Genomic DNA, 19840 nt, shown 5'->3' on the forward strand with positions numbered 1-19840 from the left:
CAATCAAGAATATCATCTGGAAATCCTTCAATAATTATTTCTCACTCAGCGACAGATGTTGCTTCATATTTTCCATCCTTGCAATAGAATGTTAAGTCGCTCCCACAAATATAGAACAGTACAGCACAGTGAAGGCCCTTCAGCCTGTGATGCTGGGGCAACCTATATAAACCTACTCCACATCAATTTAACCCCTCCTACACAATCCATAACCCTCCATGTGTCTTACAGGCAGCACCATTCCAATGTTGGGCATTCTTGTGTTATCCTGTCGACTGGTATCATTGAGGAAGGCCACTCAGCCCACTATTTCTGTACTAGCTCTTTGGCTAAAGGATCCAAAGCAATCCCCACTCCTTTTCTCCAAGAATCAATCTGCTTCCTTTTGAAAGATCAACTGTCCTCTGTCTCAACCCACGTCCTGCAGGAGAACCTCACAAGTCATGGTACGACTCCCAAGGAGACACCAGCTTACACAGGAGAGAGTTTAAAAGAAGTGAGTGGGGACAGTCGGAACACTTTGCTTGCCACAGTTCCAGAGACATTGGATTTTTAGGCACTTGGCAAGGACCAACAAGAAGTTAGGCTTAAGCAGAGCAGCCATTGTGTGAGAGGACCAGGGTTGGAGTGGGGAGTTGAGGCTTTCGCTCTTTGACAGAGAGGAGAAACATAGATAGTAGGTAGATTTTTTTGTTATTTATTCTTTTATTAAATTGCATATTTAGAGCAGTGGGGATGCCAGGCAGGATAGTGGAATGTTCTTCTTACAGGATGTGGAAAGGCAGTGAGACCTTCAGTGTGAAAAGTGCACCAGCTGTAGTTTCTAACACTCTGTGCTGAGGAGCTGGAGCTGGAGCTGGAGCTGGAGCTGGAGCTGGAGCTGGAGCTGGAGCTGGAGCTGGAGCTGGAGCTGGAGCTGGATGAACTCTGGAGCTGGAGCTGGAGCTGGAGCTGGATGAACTCTGGATCATTCGGCAGGCAGAGCGTTGAAGGACAGGGAGGTAGCTACACCAAGGTGCAGGGCACATGTAACTGGGAGACTGGCAAGAGGCAGAAAGAGGATAGAGAGCAAATGCAGAGTACCCTCATGGCCACTCGCCTCAACAACAGGTGTACAGTAGGCTGGGGGGGGTGGGGGACATGATCCAGCACAGGTCAGAACTCTGACACTGATTCTGGCTCTGTGGCTTGGCGGGGAGGGGGGGGGGCAGTGGATAGAGGGACAGAAAAGAGGTTTTGTGGACGAGAACGAGATTCCCAGATGGTTTGTTGCCTCCCGGGGGTCAGGGTCAGCAATATCTTGGATCAAGTCCACAGCATTCTTCCTTCATTCGCCACCATAGTCCTTCAAGAGCAGAATTAAAATTTCCTGCTCCAACAAACCTCACAGCTGCCATTTCCCCATCAGGGAGGAGGTACAGGAGCCTGAAGACACACACTCAGTGATTCAGGAACAGCTTCTTCCCCTCTGCCATCAGGGAGGAGGTACAGGAGCCTGAAGACACACACTCAGCGATTCAGGAACAGCTTCTTCCCCTCTGCCATCAGGGAGGAGGTACAGGAGCCTGAAGACACACACTCAGTGATTCAGGAACAGCTTCTTCCCCTCTGCCATCAGGGAGGAGGTACAGGAGCCTGAAGACACACACTCAGCGATTCAGGAACAGCTTCTTCCCCTCTGCCATCAGGGAGGAGGTACAGGAGCCTGAAGACACACACTCAACGATTCAGGAACAGCTTCTTCCCCTCTGCCATCAGGGAGGAGGTACAGGAGCCTGAAGACACACACTCAGCGATTCAGGAACAGCTTCTTCCCCTCTGCCATCAGGGAGGAGATACAGGAGCCTGAAGACACACACTCAATGATTCAGGAACAGCTTCTTCCCCTCTGCCATCAGGGAGGGGGTACAGGAGCCTGAAGACACACACTCAGCAATTCAGGAACAGCTTCTTCCCCTCTGCCATCAGGGAGGGGGTACAGGAGCCTGAAGACACACATTCAACGATTCAGGAACAGCTTCTCCCCCTCTGCCATCAGGGAGGAGGTACAGGAGCCTGAAGACACACACTCAACAACTCAAAAAAATGCTTCTTCCCCTCCACCATCAGGGAGGAGGTACAGGAGCCTGAAGACACACACTCAGCGATTCAGGAACAGCTTCTTCCCCTCCACCATCAGATTTCGGAATGGTCCATGAACACCCCCTCATTATTCCTTTATCCCTCCACAACTTAATTTGTAACTTGCAGTATTTGTTGTGTCTGCTACCGAAAAAAGACAACTTTCACGTTACGCAAGTCAGTGATAATAAACCTGTCTCTGATTCATTCTTGGCGTTAGAACAAGAATCAGCTTAATCATCACTGACAATTATTTAAGAGTTATTTAAGACATTTTATTTTAGAGTTACATTTTGGAACAGGGCCTTCTGGCCCAACGAGCTGTACTGCCCAGCAACCCACATATTTAACCCTAGCCTAATCAAAGGAAAATTTACGCTGATCAGTCACCCTCCTAACTGGTACATTTGGGAGGAAACCAGGCACCTGGTGAATACACGTTCGGTTCACAGGGAAAACATACAAACTCTGTACAGACAGTACCGGAATTGAGCTCTGAACTCCAGAACATTCCAATCTGTAAAGGGTCGTGCTAACGGCTACACTACCAAGGTGCTCATTTGCCATGGAATGTGTTGCATATTTCATAATGGAGTGTGTCATGGAATTCAGGGCTGCGGTACGGTGCGAGATATAAAAATTGCTACGTTGCAAAAAATAAACTAGTGCAAAAAGAGATGAAAAAGTGAGGTGGTGTTCACGGGTGCACGATCTGTTCGGAAATCTGATGGCGAAGGGAAGAAACGGCTGTGAGTTTGTTGAGTGTGTGTACCTTCTCCCTGATGGTAGCAGCGAGGAGAGGGCATGCCCTGGGCAGCGAGGGTCTTTAATGATGGAAGGTGCCTCCACCTGAAGCTGCTGCCACCAAAAGTGAAGGATGCGGGTCCGATTGACAAATTTAAGAGGAACTTAGATAGGTACATGGGATGGAAGGGGTATGGAGGGCCATTGTTCAGGTGTATGTAGAATCATAGTTTGACATGGACTAGATGGGCCAAAGGGCCTGTTTCTGTGCCAGAGTGCTCTATGACTAAGTCTTCACAATGGTGGAAAGGGCTAGTTATTTATTTTATTTAGAGATACAGCATGGAACAGGCTCTTCTGACCCACCGAACCGCATCACCCAGCAACCCACTGATTAACCCTAACCTAACCATAGGACAACTTACAAAGACCAATCAGCCTACTAACCAGTACGGCCTTGGACTGTGGGAGGAAACTGGAGCACCCGGAGGAACCCACATGTACACAGGAGAAACGTACAGGGGACGCCGGAACTGAACTCCGGAATGCCCTGAGCTGTAATAGCAAGTGTTATCCGCTACACTGCCGTGGTTGTGCCCCCAAATGGAGCTGTGGTGTCTACAACCCTCTTTCGATCCTGCACACTGGAAACTCCATAACAGGCAGTGACACAGATAGTCAGAACTCCGGGCAACTATCAGCTTCTTCTGGGATTCATGTGCTGTGTTGGTATACACAACACAGCAGCTTACATGAAATGAGTTTGCATAGATCCAGCATGTCATCTAAAACTTTGGCAAACTTCTATAGATGCATGGTGGAGAGTATACTGACAGGTTGCATCACAGCCTGGTATGGAAACACCAATACCCTTGAACGGAAAATCCTACAAAAAGTAATGGATACAGCCCATCACAGGTACAGCCCTCCCCACCACTCAGCCCATCTACAAGGAATGCTGTCACAGAAAAGCTGCATCCATCATTGAGGTCCTTCATCATCCAGGACATGCTCTCTCCTCACTACCGCCTCAGGTCCCACACCACCAAGATCAGGAACAGCTATTACCCCTCAACCATCACGTTATTGAACCAGTGGAGATAACTGCATGCTACTCAACACTGAACTGTTCCCACAACCAACAGACTCACTTTCAAGGACTCCATCTCAGGTTCTCAAATTTTTTGCTTATTTATTGTTACTCAAAATTTTTCTTTCCCATTGTGCAGCACAGCAATCAAATAGCTGTGCTCTCCTCTCACTGCTACCATCAGGAAGGAGGTACAGGAGCCTCAGGTCCCACACCGCCAGGCTCAGGAACAGTTATTACCCCTCAAATATCAGGCCCTTGAACCAGATGAAATAACTTTTCTCGACCTAACACTGAACTATTCCCTCAACTAATGGACTCACTGTTAAGGACTTGTCAGATACCAGCAGGTGCCCCCTTTGCATTTACTTTCCCCACAAATAAATTTCAATTTCATCCAGCAGCACCTCATGCTTATTGTTCATTGTTGTCTGTCACACCCTCCCTGAAGGTAACAGTGAACAGATGCACCAGTCACGATACCATTCCCTGATTTGTTCTTTTCGTGTGAAGTGAAGAGCTTCAGATCTGTAGCAGTTTTTAGATACATTACACAAGGCCATCCGTTGGTCGGATATTGCATCCTATCTGTCTACGCCGAAGTTGATACGCAAGCCAGGGCAGTACAATATACAGAGCAAGTTGTTACCCATGTAACAGGCTCTCCGTCTCCACGCAGCTGATGGATACAAAGGAACGGCAGAGACCCATACAGTTCCGCACCAGCGGCGTCGCAGGAGTTGCTAGTCAGTGTTGAACTCAACGCAGGACTGTCTTAGAGACTCCATCTCTGGACTTTCCCCTCAGGGTTTACCCCCAAAGCCTTCCCCATGAGTGCACGTAGCCAAAGGGCAGCAGAGATTTGAGATCAGAGTTTGCCTTCTGCTAGATGAGCTCTGTATCTGACATGTCCCATCTGTCTGATTAGATACCTTAAGCACAAGAGATTCTGTAGATGCTGGAAATCCAGAGTAACACACAAAAGTGCTGGAAGAACTCAGCAGGTCAGGCAGCATCTATGGAGAGGAATAAAGATTTGACATCTTGGGCTAAGACCCTTCATCAGGACTGAAAGGAATAAGATAACCTTATGAGCTGTCACAGCACCTATTCAGGTGCGTCATGGCTTAGGAGAGGAATTACTCTGCCCAAGACTGCAGGAAAATGCAGAGAGCTGGGGACAGAGTCTAGTCCATCATGCAAACCAGCCTCCCCTCTATGGACATTTCCTTCACTTCTCACTGCCCCAGTAAAATCAAGGAACTCTCCCACTAAGACATTCTTTTCCTGCTCCTCCCATTGGGCAGAAGATACAAGAGCCTGAAACGTGTACCACTCAGTTACTGCCGCCATCCCACTGTTGTAAGATTCACATTTACGTACGTTGAAACATACAGAGAAATGCACTAACAACCAATACCCCGGAGAATGTGCTGGAGACAGCCTGCAAGCATCTCCATACATTCTGGCAACAACATAAAATACCCACAATGTTCCACAGATAGACGCAAGCAATAGACACACACACCCCTCCCCCTCAGGACAGGCTGTCTCCAGACCTCAGCCCCAGAGTCTCATTCAGACATTGGGTCTCCATCCTCAGACTTCACCCAGAACGCTAACCATGGGTCTGACTCGTGACCAGACCCCTCATATAATATAAATCAACTCTCAATCGCCACATCACATTGTGAACCTTGTACCTTATTTCAAGATTGGGTACTGGAAATTACATTAAGTAAGTGTAAAGGAGAACAAAATAATTGTTCCTCCACATCCAAGCAGCACAAAAAAAGGTCAAGAACACGAATAACTATATACACACTATACACACACATAAATATACAAGATAGCTTATGCAGACAGATTGACTGCATATCCATAGAGTGACACTAGGCTGTACAGAAGGTGACTGACAGGAAGTAATAAAGTCATGGTGGAGTTAGTGGGTGGGTGGGTGGGGTATCTACCTGCCCTGCACTCTCTCTCTAACTGTCACACTATACATTTTCATGGGGCAGAAGATTAAAAAGCCTGAAATCACGTACCACTAGGCTCAACAAAAGCTTGTATCCGAGTGTTACAAGTCTGTTAAATGGTTCCCTGGAACGATAAGATGGACTCTTGACTTCACAGTCTATCTCCCTACAACCTTGCACCTTATTGACTGCCTGTAAAGATTTCGACGTCTATCACCCAGGACAGACCCTCCTCGCATTGCTAAAGGCAAGGTGGGGGTACAGGAGCCCAATAAAACACACTCCACGTTTGAAGGACAGCTTTTTCCCCTCTGCCATCAGATTTCTGAATGGGCAATGCTGCAAAGCAACTAATTTCATGGCATACACTGGTGATATGACACCTGATTCTTATTTCCTGTATTCTGTTGTTGCTTTTCTTTCTACTAGAGATAAACTTTAATTTTAATACATACACCGAAACACAGTGTCATAGCAAATCAGTAAGGATGTGCTGGGGGGAAGCCTGCAAGTCTTGTCACACGTCCAGTGCCAACATACTGTGCCCACAGCTTACTAACCCTAACCCACAGCTCTCTGGACTGTGGGAGGAAACCAGAGCAACCATACGAAACCCCCTCAGTCATGGGGAGATTATACAAACTCTTTACAGGCAGCTGCCGGAATCGAACGGCAATCACTGGCACGCTAAAGCGATTGCTCTAACCGCTAAGCTACCGTGACACCCTTCACGACCTCAACACCCTGTCGTAACAAAGTGAGCAGAATGGATGGGAAACAAAACAAGAATTGTCCCTGTACCTCAGTGCAGAACCTTCGGCACACAGGAAAGCTCTCAAACAGGCAGTCAAAACTGCAGCAGACTTCCCACCATCAAGGACATTCATATAGGAAGGTGTGGGAAAAGGGCCAATAACAACATGAAGGATCCCACCCACCCTGCTCAGGGACTGTTCGTCCCACTCCCATCGGGGAGGAGTATCCACGCCAGGACCACCAAACTCAAAAACAGTTCCTCTCCCCAAGTAGTGAGGCTGATCAACACCTCCACACACTAACCCACCCCTCCACACCCCAAACTATCACTACTTTATAATTTCCTGTCAGTCACCTATATACAGACACTCCTGTGTCTAGTGTCACTTTATGGGCATATAATCAATGTATACAAGCTATCTGACGTATTTATAATTTATTATGTTTTTTTATTATTGTGTTCTTTATCTTATTGTGCTTTTTCTGTGCTGCATTAGATCCGGAGTAGCAATTATTTTGTTCTCCTTTATACTTGTGTACTGGAAATAGCATTTAACTGTCTTGGATGTTGAATACATGTGGCAATAATAACTCAACCTGCTATTTGTATTCAGCACTCGGCCAGTGTTTTTCCTGCTGGTCTACCTCAATGTACTAGTGTATGGAATGATCTGTCTGCAGGGCACGCAGACAAAAGCTTTGCACTGGGTCTCAGAGCGTGTGACGGGCACCGCGGTACCGAAGCTGTTAGTGCCACATTACTACAGCTCACGGCGGTCTAGTGATCTGTGTTCAACTCCAGTGCTGTTCCGTTAGGGGTCTCGGTATGTGCTCCCCCTGGACTGTGTGGGCGATCCAGCTTCCTCCTGCAGTCAAAAGACTTATCGGATAAACTGTCTCAGGATTAGGCAAGGGTTAATCAGGGTTGCAGGGACTCAAAGGACCTTCCCTGCTCTTTATCACTGGAACAAAACAAAACTAAATATTGAAAATAATAAACCAAAACCAATTACACTTGCTAAGAGGCAAGTTGCTGGAGAAACTCAGCTCCTGTGAGGTAGAGGAATTATCAATATTCTCAGCTGAGATATCATACCTGAAACATTGACAATTCCTCTCCCCCCTCTATGCTGTTCGAACCATATGATTCAGATTTATCACCTGTCCATCGTAACAGACACTCAGGAACTTGTGCTAATATTATTTTTGGTGACTGTATATGCTATCGTAACTGTGTTGAGTGACTATTTACTGTGTTTTGAGCCTTGGCCCTGCAGGAACATTGTTTCGTTTAGCTGTATACATGTTGTATGGTTGAATGGCAATAAACTTAAACTCATCCCAGTTCAGCTGTTTGCGAGAAGGCACACATTTCCACACAAGTCCATACATTTGACTAGATCCAAATCACTTCACAGCAAGTCAAGGGATTCATTGCTGACAGATTCCTCTTGCTGCTGCCCTTTGCTACAAACTCTCACACTCAGCCCATCACCATCGAGGATATCTTCAAGAAGGAAGGAACCATTACTGAGGAACCTCACCATCCGGAACATGCCCTCTTCTTGTTCTTATCACCAGGGAGGAGGTACAGGAACCTGAAGACCCACACTCAATAATTCATGAACAGCTCCTTCCTCTCTATCATCAAACTTTTGAATGGTCCATGAACACTACCTTGTTATTTCATTCTTGGCACTACATTCAAAGTTGTAAATTCATAGTAATTTTATGTATTTGCACCATGCCGTTTGCCACAAAAACAACAAATTTCATGTCATACAAGTTAATGATAATTAACCTAATTTGGAGAGTCCATCTGGGTAAGTGCTCCAGATGTGGCCACACATCTGCACAATTGGGAAATTACTTTATTTCTAAATACCAGTTCTTTTGCAGTAAAGGCCACTGTACATTGAGTGACCACTTTATCAGGTACACCTGTACACCTCGTCAATGCAAATATCTAATCAGCCAATCGTGTGGCAGAAACTCAATGCATCAAAGCATGCAGACATGGTCAAGAGGTTCAGTTGTCATTTAGGCCGAACATCAGAATGGGGAAGAAATGGAATCTAAGTGACTTTGACTGTGGAATGGAAGATAGTTCCAAATAGGGTGGCTTGAGTATCTCAGTAACTGCTGATCTCCTGGAATTTTCTCACACAACAGTCTCTTGAGTTTACAGAGAATGGTGCGAAAAACAAAAAAAGCATCTAGTGAGCAGCAGTTCCATGGGTGAAAATGCCTTGTTCATGAGAGAGGTCAGAGGAGAATGGCCAGACTTGTTCAGACTGACAGGAAGCAGACAGCAACTTAAATAACCACACGTTGCAACAGCGGTGCGCAGAAGAACATCTCTGAATGCACAACACGTCGAACCTAGAAGTTTATGGGCCAGAGCAGCAGAAGACCATGGACATATACTCAGTGGACACTTTATTAGGTACAGGAGGAAGCTAACATATTCACCACTAAGTGCCTATCCAATTCCTTTTATCTTGCTGTCCATGTACAATTCACCCGAGGTCCTCTGTATTCCAATCATTTACTCTCCATTTCAATAACCATCTACTTTTATATTCTTCTTACCAAAGTTCAGGATCTCAAACATGCCCTACGTTTCATCACAGTAAAAGCCCTCCCCTTCGAGCACATCTACAAGAAGCTCTGCCAGAAAAACTCACTATCCAGCCATCATCTCACCACTACCATCGGGAAGGAGGCTCAGGAACCTCGGGTCCCACACCACCAGCTTCAGGAAATTATTATGCTCCAACCATCAAACTCCTGTACCAGTGTGGATAACGTCACTCTCCTCACACTGAGCTGACTCCACGACCTATGGACTCGTGTTCAACAACTTGTGCTCTCAATATTATTTATTTGCCTATTTATTTATTATTTATATGATTATGTTTTTGTATTTGCACAGTTTGTCTTTTGCACATTGTCTGCCAGACTGTGTGTAGTTTCTCGCTGATTCTTTCTATGTCACTGTTCTACAGTGATTGCTGCATCAGAAAAAAATGGGAGATTGTTGAGTTCTATGTCTGAGCAAGACATAGCTTCCTCCCAGCATGCCAGGTACACTGATCAGACCAAAAGGCTTCTCAATTTACAGAATGGACTGAATTGCTGATTCAGAAAAGGCAAAAGGTGGAGGTGTGTATTTCATGATAAACTCTCATGTGGTGTTCCAATGTGGCAGTTTCAACACCCAGGACATGATCTCTTCTCACTGCTGCCATCAGGAAGGAGGTACAGGAGCCTCAGAACCCACACCACCAGGTTCAGGAATAGTTATTACCACTCAGCCATCAGGCTATTGAACCAAAGTGGATAACTTCACTCAACTTCACTTGCTCCATCAACAAACTTCCCACAATGTATGGACTCACTTTCAAGGACTCTTCATTTACTGTTCTCAACATTTATTGCTTATTTATTATCATTATTTCTTTCTCTTTGTACTTGCACAATTTCTTGTCCTTTGCACACTGGTTGAACACCCAAGTTGGTGTGGTCATTCACTAATTCTATTATGGTTATTATTCTAATATGGATTTATTGAGCGTACCCAGAAGAAAATTAATTTTCAGGATTGTAAATGGTGACATATACATTTATACTTCGATCTTTTGAACATTAAATCCACACATGCCTTTACCCAGCTGCAAGTGTCTTAACCTCGTCATTGCAACACTACCTCCTACCAAATGCATACACCCAGTGTGACCCATCTGTAAAATACAGCCACTTACTACATCCTCTCCCAAGTCCAGCTGCTCCACCACCAAGAAAGGTGAGTAACAGGGACAGGGGAGCTCCACCCAGACACACAAGAGATTCTGCCGATGCTGGAAATCTAGAGCAACACACAAAATGCTGGAGGAGCTCAGCAAGACAGGCAGCATCTACGGAGGGAATAAACAGTCGACGTTTCAGGCCAAGACCCATCACCATGACTGGAAAGGAAAGGACGCAGAAGCCAGAGAAGATGATGGGATGAGGGTGGGGGGGGGGGGGGGAATACAAGCTGACAGGTGATATGTGAGTCCAGGTGAGGGGGAAGGTGGGGGTTGTAGTGAAAAGATGGGAGGTGATAGGTGGAAGAGGTAAAGGGCTGAAGATGAAGGAACCTGATAGGAGAGGAGAATTGCCCACGGGAAAAAGGGCAGGAAGAAAGGAACCAGAGGGTGGTCATAGGCAGGTGAGAGGAGAAGAGGCAAGAGGGGGCCAGAATGGAGAACAGAAAAAGCCGGGGGGGGGGGGGGTGGGTTTAGAAATTATGGGAAATTGGAGAAATTAATGTTCATGCTTCAGGTTGGAAGCTACCCAGCTAGAATATGAGATGCTGTTCCTCAACTCTGAGAGTGGCCTTATCATGGAAAAAGAGGCTACCACAGGCCAAGATGTCAGAATGGGAATGCAAACAAGAATTAACATGGGTGGTCACCAGAAAATCCTGTTTTTATTTTTACAGATGGAAGAAAGAAAATCAGAAATATTACATTACAATTCATAACATTGTAGATTACAATATATATTAAATATGTAGAGCAAAAAGAGAAAATTTAAAAAACAATACAGAGGTATTGTTCATGGGTTCATTGTCCATTCAGAAATCTGATGGCAGAGGGGAAAAAGCTGTTCCTGAAACACTGAGTGTGTGTTTTCAGCCTCCTCCCCAATTCCATAGGTTACCTCAGAAACTAATAACAGTTATTAGCCCTCAACCATCAGGGTCTTGGATCAGAGGAGGCAACTTCACTCAACACAACAAAACTACCTATAGATTCACTTTCAAGGACTCTTCAATCCATGTTCTCGATATTTATTGCTTTTTTTGTTTTTCTCTTTGCACAGTTTGTCATCTTTTGCACGTTGGCTGTTTGTCTTCTGTCATGTGCAATTTTTTTTGATTGTATAGTGTTTCTACTGTGAATCTCAGGGTAGTGTATGGTACATATATGTACTTTGACAATAACTTTACTCTGAACTCTAACCCTCCCTCCATGAAGGAGAGGGCTCAGTCGGAGAGCACCCTTAGTGCGCCTCCTCTTTACAAAATGCCGCTGCTTACAGTGCTGGCCGTCAGCAGCAGGTGGATGGGGGCTAAAAGTGATCTGGAAGGAAGGGTAAAGGCAAATGGTAAGCAACAATCATCATTTCACTGGGAGAATGATCTCACCCTCAGGGATACCTTTTGAGTTTATGGTCAATAGGACAAATGTTACTAAACCACTCAGTAGGCCTATTTTAGGCTTTACTTTCCAAATATAGAGTCAGGGAGTTAATCCACAGAGAAACAGGCCCTTCAGCCCATCAGGATAATGCTGGCCATCAAGTACCCATCTATTTAAATACTGAACCTAGCACAGCACCAAACAGGCCATTCAGCCCATGACGCTCTGCCAAGCTCGATCACAAGAGATTCTGCAGATGCTGGGAACCAAAGCAACACCCACACACAATGCTGGAGGAACTCAGCAGCTCGGGAGATTCTATGGAAATTGATAACCAATCTTGATGCTGATTTATGTCCTCCTATGTTTCTCAATCATATCCCTTCACTTTCACCCGTCAACAGCCTCAAAGCTGACTGCTTCCAATACTGCCCCGATAACCCATTCCAGGGCCCCACCACACTGATGTTATAGGATCCTTCACCCCACTCGGTCTAACGCTTCCCTCTCCCGCTAGCTCGAGGTTTAAACAACACGGTTTGAGGATTGGACTCTGCAGTTCATGTTGTGTGTTTGCTATTTTCTGTGATTTTGATCTGGCGGACTGGCTCCCGGCCTGCACTCAACGAACAGCACAGCACTAAAGTGAACTGAACTGAACATTTCAATGACAGTGTGATTTGACATCTTACATCCTGTGCGTTTTGCCTTTTGACCAACTTGTTCACTTTATTTTGCACATTGGGTGTTTGATGAATATGGAGTTTTTTTCTTCCATGGCTATCTGTGCAAAGACAAATCCCAGGCACATACTTTGTTAATATATGTACTTTGAATCTCTAAACCCTCCATTTTCTTTCATTTATGTGCCCAAGAGTCTCTTAAATACCCGTAAGGTGTTTGCCTTCATAACCCCCCCCCCCCCCCCGGGCAGGGCATTCCATGCACCCACCATTCAGTGTTAAAAAAAAGCCTGCCTCTGACGTCTCCCCTATATTTTCCTCTAATCGCCTTAAAATGACGTCCCATCGCATTGGCCATTTCCACCCTGGGAAAAGTCTCTGGCTGTCCACTTCATCTATGCCTTTCATCATCTTATACACCTCAATCAAGTCAGCTCTCGCTCCAGAGAGAAAACCCCTAGATCGTTCAACCTTTCCTCATAAGACACGTTCTCTAATCCAGGCAGCATCCTGGTAAATCTCCTCTGCACCCTCTCTAATCCAGGCAGCTCTCTGGTTAATCTCCTCTGCACCCTCTCTAATCCAGGCAGCATCCTGGTCAATCTCCTCTGCACCCTCTCTAATCCAGGCAGCATCCTGGTGAATCTCCTCTGCACCCTCTCTAATCCAGGCAGCATCCTGGTGAATCTCCTCTGCACCCTCTCTAATTCAGGCAGTATCCTGGTAAATCTCCTCTGCACCCTCTCTAATTCAGGCAGTATCCTGGTAAATCTCCTCTGCACCCTCTCTAATTCAGGCAGCATCCTGGTAAATCTCCTCTGCACCCTCTCTAATTCAGGCAGCATCCTGGTAAATCTCCTCTGCACCCTCTCTAATTCAGGCAGCATCCTGGTAAATCTCCTCTGCACCCTCTCTAATTCAGGCAGTATCCTGGTAAATCTCCTCTGCACCCTCTCTAATTCAGGCAGTATCCTGGTAAATCTCCTCTGCACCCTCTCTAATTCAGGCAGCATCCTGGTAAATCTCCTCTGCACCCTCTCTAATTCAGGCAGCATCCTGGTAAATCTCCTCTGCACCCTCTCTAATTCAGGCAGCATCCTGGTAAATCTCCTCTGCACCCTCTCTAATTCAGGCAGCATCCTGGTAAATATCCTCGGCACCCTCTCTAATCCAGGCAGCATCCTGGTAAATCTCCTCTGCACCCTCTCTAATCCAGGCAGCATCCTGGTAAATCTCCTCTGCACCCTCTCTAATTCAGGCAGCATCCTGGTAAATCTCCTCTGCACCCTCTCTAATTCAGGCAGCATCCTGGTAAATCTCCTCTGCACCCTCTCTAATTCAGGCAGCATCCTGGTAAATCTCCTCTGCACCCTCTCTAATTCAGGCAGCATCCTGGTAAATCTCCTCTGCAGCCTCTCTAAAGTTTTCTCATCCTTCCTATAATGAGGCAACCAGAACTGAATGCAACACTCCAAGTAGGTGACCCTCCCAGGTGAGGGTCTTGGAGGATGGATGCCTCCAAGCAGGCAGCATCTATCATTAAAGACCCTCACCATCTGGGAGATGTCCTCTTCTCATTACTAACAAAAGAGGTACAGAAGCCAAAGACCCACACTCAACATTCTGACCGCAGCATCTTGACCTCCGCCATCAGGTTTACAAACCATTCATGAATGCTGCACTTCATTCTTGTAACTTGTAATTTATGTCATTTACCGTACTGCAGCAGAAAAACAACAAATTTAACAACATACACTCAGTGGCCACTCGATGAGGTACCTCCTATCCCTAATAAAGTGATTACTGAGTGTATGGCCGGGATCTTCTGCTGCTGTAGGCTATCAATGTGTTGTGGTCAGAGATGCTCGTCTGCACACCACTGTTGTAATATGTGGTTATTTGCCTTCTTGTCAGCTTGAACCAGTCTGGCCATTCTCCTCTGACCTCGCTCATTAACAAGGGCTACCCCCTCCCAACAGAACTGTCATTCAATGGATTTCTTTTTTGTTTTTTTGCACCATTCTCTGTCATCTCTAGAGACTATTGTGCATGAAAATCCCAGGAGATCAGCAGTTTCTGAGATACTCAAACCACCCCATCTGGCACCAACAATCGTTCCACAGTCACTTAGATCACATTTCTTTCCCATTCTGACGTTTGAACAACAACTGAACCTATTGACCATGTCTGCATGTTTTCATGCATTGACCTGCTGCCAGATGATTGGCTGATTAGATATTTGTATTAACGAGTGTGCAGGTGTACCTAATAAAGCGACCACTGAGTGTACAGTATGTCAGTGACAGTAAATCCAATTCTGGAATGTTCCTGCACCTGCCTGTGGTGCTTTATGTATCAGACCATCACATGATTTATGGTGTTCAAAGATTCTGGGTTAGGTAAAAGGCATAGACAGAGTGGAGAGCCAGAGACTTTCTGCAGGGCAGAAATGGCTAGTCCAAGAGGGAATGATTGGAGGAAAGTATAGAGGGGATGTCAGAGGTAGGCTTTTTCAAAAAAAAGAGTGGCGAGTGTGTGGAACATACTCCCAGGGGTGGTGGAAGAGGCATTTAAGGGACTCTCTGCAAAGTCCTTGATTAGTAAGGGTATCAAAGGTTTTGGGGATAAGACAGAAGAATAGGTTTGAGAATGGTAATAACCAGACATGGTGGAATAGTGGAGAGAATATGATGGGCCGAACATTCCCAAGCCTTTTGGTCTTATACACACACATGGGCCATTGAAAAAAAAATGGAGGACTGTGTGGCAGCCAAGAGTTAGATTGATCTTGGAGTAGGTTAAAGGGTCGGCACAACATAGTGGGCTGAATGGCCTACCGGCTCCAGGATCACTGTGGAATCAGGAGGCTCAACAGCAAACATCCTGGACCCGAAAAAAAGAGACAAGAGTGCGATCCAATTAACCCCCTCACGTCACAACGCTACAGCACACTCTCGCATTCTTCAACCCGTCAAGCCCCAACTCCTAAATCATCAGCGCCCTTACAAAGTCAAGACCCTCAACCCAAAGGCATTCAACTGACCCAGGCAACAAGGGCTCTCCCACTCTTTCTCGCCGCCTCATTTCGACCATGTGACCTTGGCTGGAAAAGCCGAGAAAGCGGAGTGACAGTACAACATCAATTTGGAACCAGTTTAAGGTGAGCCCGCAAAACTTCCAACGTCTGCAGTTCGCGACGCCAGGCCACTTTGCAAACCTTCAAAACTCCTGGCGCAGAGTGGCTCTGACCTTCCCCGTTTACTGCCCCACCCCCCCCCCCCGACCATTCGGCTAACGGGACATGCCAAGCCCACCAGTAACCGGGGAGGCGGCGAGGGCAGGAGAGAGGGGGCCGAGATCCAGCTGCCGGGAAATGCTCCCGGTCATTACATATGCTCCACGTGTGCATTGCAGCAACCGAGACAACCTCGGCAGAGAGAGAGAGAGAGAGAGAGAGAAATCACATCTTGAAAGCAAGCACTAAGGCGGATCTCTAACCAACAGAAATCACCCTTAAACAATCCCACTTCAGCTGGTAGTGGGGTCCATCAGAAGCCACCGACTTTAATACATTAATTAACACCAAGCATCACATCGCTTTATTTTCTCGCTTAAAAACTCCCGGTTTTATGGAATAAATTCAGTATTAAATGAGACTGTGTTCCCCATGATCGGTGTAGAATGCGTTATTAATGTTCTTCATGAAAGGACATTTCGGCGGGTCTTGAGAGTCCAGATGAGACAGCCTGATTGTCACCGAGATTGTCACCGAGTGCGGCAGTAGCCCCCTAGCCCGGCGGCTCTCGCCGCTGAGCGGGTCCAACACTGCAGTCTAGCCGGCTCCCTGCAAACCTCTCCTCCCCAAAGAAAAACAATGCGGAACCTTCCAGAAGAGCACACGGCTCTGAATTGAAGTGAAGATCCCCTTACCTTTCGTGTCCATCTGGGTCGCGTTAAGACTGTGGACAACCGGGGCGAGAGGAAGAGAGGGTGGCGCTTTCTGCCACTGCAGGTCGGTCTCTAACTCTCCCTGGGTACACAGGCTGCAGTCAAGCACTGCGCCTCACTTAAAGGGACAGGGTGCGCCGGCGATGGACAGTTACACGCCACGGGATACCCAGGGGCAGTACAGATAAGACAGCCTCTTCGCGGTGCATGGTGACGTGCTCTTATTGGTCACTAAAAAAAATCAGTTTATCGATTTGGAACTTCCATTAAAGTGTTATGTAATCATAAGGCAAAGGAGCAAATTAAGCCATTTGGCCCATCGAGTCTGCTCCACCATTCTATCATGGTTGATTCATTTTCCCCTCAACCCCACTCTCCTACCTCCGTCCGGTAAACTTTGACTCCCTGATCAATATACCCATTGACTTGGCCCCCACAGTCTTCTATGGCAATGAATTCCACAGATTCACCGGCCCTCTGGCTAAAGAAATTCCTCTTCATTTCTATTCTAAAATGACCTACTTCTATTCTGACCCTGTGCCCTCACCCACTATTTGAAACATCCTCTCTACATCCACTCTATCTAGGGCCTAGATTCTTCATCAGGAAGGGACTAGTTTGGAGAGGGGTATCACATCCCCATTCAGAACTGGTCTGGTTTGAGTCAGTGAGGAACATTCTGGTCCATTAAGGTGTTAGTAGATTCCGCCATGTCCATGGAGGTCAGACAGTCTAGGGTTGCAAGTTCAAGTTCAAGTTTATTGTCATCTGCCTGTACTATATACAACCAAATGAAACAAGGTTCCCCTGCACTACGGTGCACTCAAAATACAAATCACATACAGCACATAAAACAAAATATTACTACAACTATGTTAACAAAATATAATTCAAAATGCATGCAGTGCACAACACAGGTAAGCAGTAAAAATCTCACTGACCCAGTGACGAGACCTCGGTGGTGGCAGGGTATTCATTAGCCTCACAGCCTGAGGGAAGAAGCTGTTACCCAGTCTGACAGTCCCAGTCCTGATGCTCCTGTACCTCCTTCCTGATGGTAGTGGGTCAGAGAGATTGTGGGGTGGATGGTAGGGTTCCTCAAAAATCCCTCATCTGCAACACTCCGGGTAAATGTTACAAATGGGGGGAGGGAGACCCAGAAATAAGAAAATCTACAGATGCTGGAAATCTGAGCAACACACACAAAACGCTGGAGGAACTCAGCAGGCCAGGCAGCATCTATGGAAAAGAGTGCAGTTGATGTTTTAGGTCAAGACCCTTCATCAAGACTGGGGGAAAAAAAAGATTAGAAGTTAGAGCAAGAAAGTGGGGGGAGGGGACCTTTTTGCTCCTAGACTCCCACACTATAGGAAAAATCTTCTCATCCACTCTATCAAGGCCTTTCAATATTAAATAAGTTTCCATGAAATCCTCCTCATTCTTCTAAACTCCAGTGAGTACAAGTTGGTATGTGTTAGTGCATTCACTGGTCACGTGTGTGCAATTGGGCAGTGGGAGGTCCTGTTGCCATGATATATCTCTAAAAACTATAAAAGTAATCTAAATGGGTGGTTGATAGGAGGAGTGGATGGTCTAAAGAGCCCGTTTCCATGTTGTGCCTCTCTCCTTTATTTTCCTGGTCGAGGATCGTTGTGAGACTATGAATAACTCCCCTACTATCCGTCCCCTCTCTCTCTGAAAACCCTCTGCTCTTACCTCACTCTCCAAAGATCCCAAAGCCCCCATTCACTCCCATCCCTCCTCAATCAGGTCCTCTGTAGCCAACAGAAACACACAAATCACCATCATTTATAAAACAGATCATCTGCCCAGTATATCATTCCTGTGTGTTGTTTGGCCACACATATATCGACTGCCAAAAGTAATTTCATTTCAAACGTACTTTATTAGTTGTAACACACATTGGGATGTTCTAGGGCTGGGGAAGATCATAGTCAAAGAGTCGTACAATGCAAACAGACTCAGTGGCCACTTTATTAGGTACACCCGTACCAATCCAAACAGCTCAGCATTTGTGAACTGATGAAGAGAGATGTTCTCCACAACAGCTGAGGCTGCAAGAAATGTTTATATTATGAAAAGAAAGTTAATTGTGTTCCATAGAAATCTACACTCGGTGGCCACTTTATTAGGAACCTCCTGTACCAATTATCACACGTACATCAAAGCATACAGTGAGGTGCGTTGTTTGTGTTAACAACCAACATACATGAAGGTGTGCTGGGGGCAGCCCGCAAGTAGTGCCACATAGAATGTCCACAGTGCTTGGCAGAACAACAGAAGCACATCAGCATCAAAAGATTAGAAAAGAGATTAAGAGGAATTTCTTTAGCCGTAGGGCGGTGAATCAGTGGAATTTGTTGCCACAGGTGGCTGTGGAGGCCAAGTCTTTGGGTGTTTTTAAAGTGGAGGTTGATAGGTTCTTGATTGGTCAGGGTACGAAAGGAAACAGGGAGAAGGTAGGACAATGGGGTTGAAAGGGATAGTAAATCAGCCACGAGGGAATGGCCGAGCAGACTTGGTGGGCTGAATGGTCTAACTCTGCTCCTGTGTCTTGTGGGTTTATGGTCTTTGAGGGACAGCTGAGCATTTTCCAGCAAGGCCATCGATTGTCTTTTGAGCAAGGTCTGTTCATAATTCCATTTTTTTGTGTGTAAGCTTTTCAAATGGAACATTAAACTGTAGACCTTGAGTCTAAATGGAGTCCTGACTGAAATGTGAGATCAGATTAACCTTCATATAGATCAATTACATCAACTGGTAAACCTGCGGTGGAAATGGTGGCTTCTATTGTTTTGATTTGTTTTTACCGAAAGTAAAATTTTCTCTGAAAATGTTAATACCACATGAAAGAGTATGAGAATCCCACATTCCGATATTACTTCTCTGTTTCGTAACGTAAGCAACTGAGAGCCAAACTCGATTGTAGCCTAGCGGTTGGCGTTACACTGTTATAGTTCGGGGCTTTGGAGTTTGGAATTCAGTTCTGAAGCCATCTGTAGGGCGTGGGACCGTCCTCCCTTTGGAAACATGGGTTTCCTCCAGATGCTCCAGTTTCCTCCCAAGTACAGGTTAGTAGGTTCATTGATCTTTGTAAATTGTCCTGTGAGTCACAAGGATTCTGCCCAGATTCAAGGGGATGGTATATAAGCACAGGTTGGACAAACTTGGGCTGTTCCAGAGTGTCAGAGTCTGTGGGAAGACCCAAGAGAGGTTTGGGGGGGGGGGGGGGTCCATGATAGTGTATGGTTAGTATGACACTACTACAGCCCAGGGCGTCTGAGTTCAGAGATTAATTCAATAGCTATA

At 46.0% G+C, this 19840-nt stretch overlaps 1 protein-coding gene across 2 annotated transcripts in view; it reads right to left on the reverse strand.

Annotated features, from left to right (window-relative positions):
* LOC140725782 (fibroblast growth factor 12) overlaps positions 1-16646 on the reverse strand; it is a 386213-nt gene extending 369567 nt beyond the window's left edge. For both annotated transcript variants that reach the window (XM_073041687.1, XM_073041684.1), the window contains exon 1: positions 16493-16646. In XM_073041687.1, the coding sequence (XP_072897788.1) occupies positions 16493-16505 (13 nt within the window). In that variant the 5' untranslated portion in view covers positions 16506-16646. The remainder of the gene's footprint in view (positions 1-16492) is intronic.
* Between the last annotated feature and the right edge of the window lie 3194 nt (positions 16647-19840).

Source organism: Hemitrygon akajei, chromosome 3 (assembly GCF_048418815.1).
Source record: "Hemitrygon akajei chromosome 3, sHemAka1.3, whole genome shotgun sequence".
Lineage (NCBI taxonomy): Eukaryota > Metazoa > Chordata > Chondrichthyes > Myliobatiformes > Dasyatidae > Hemitrygon > Hemitrygon akajei.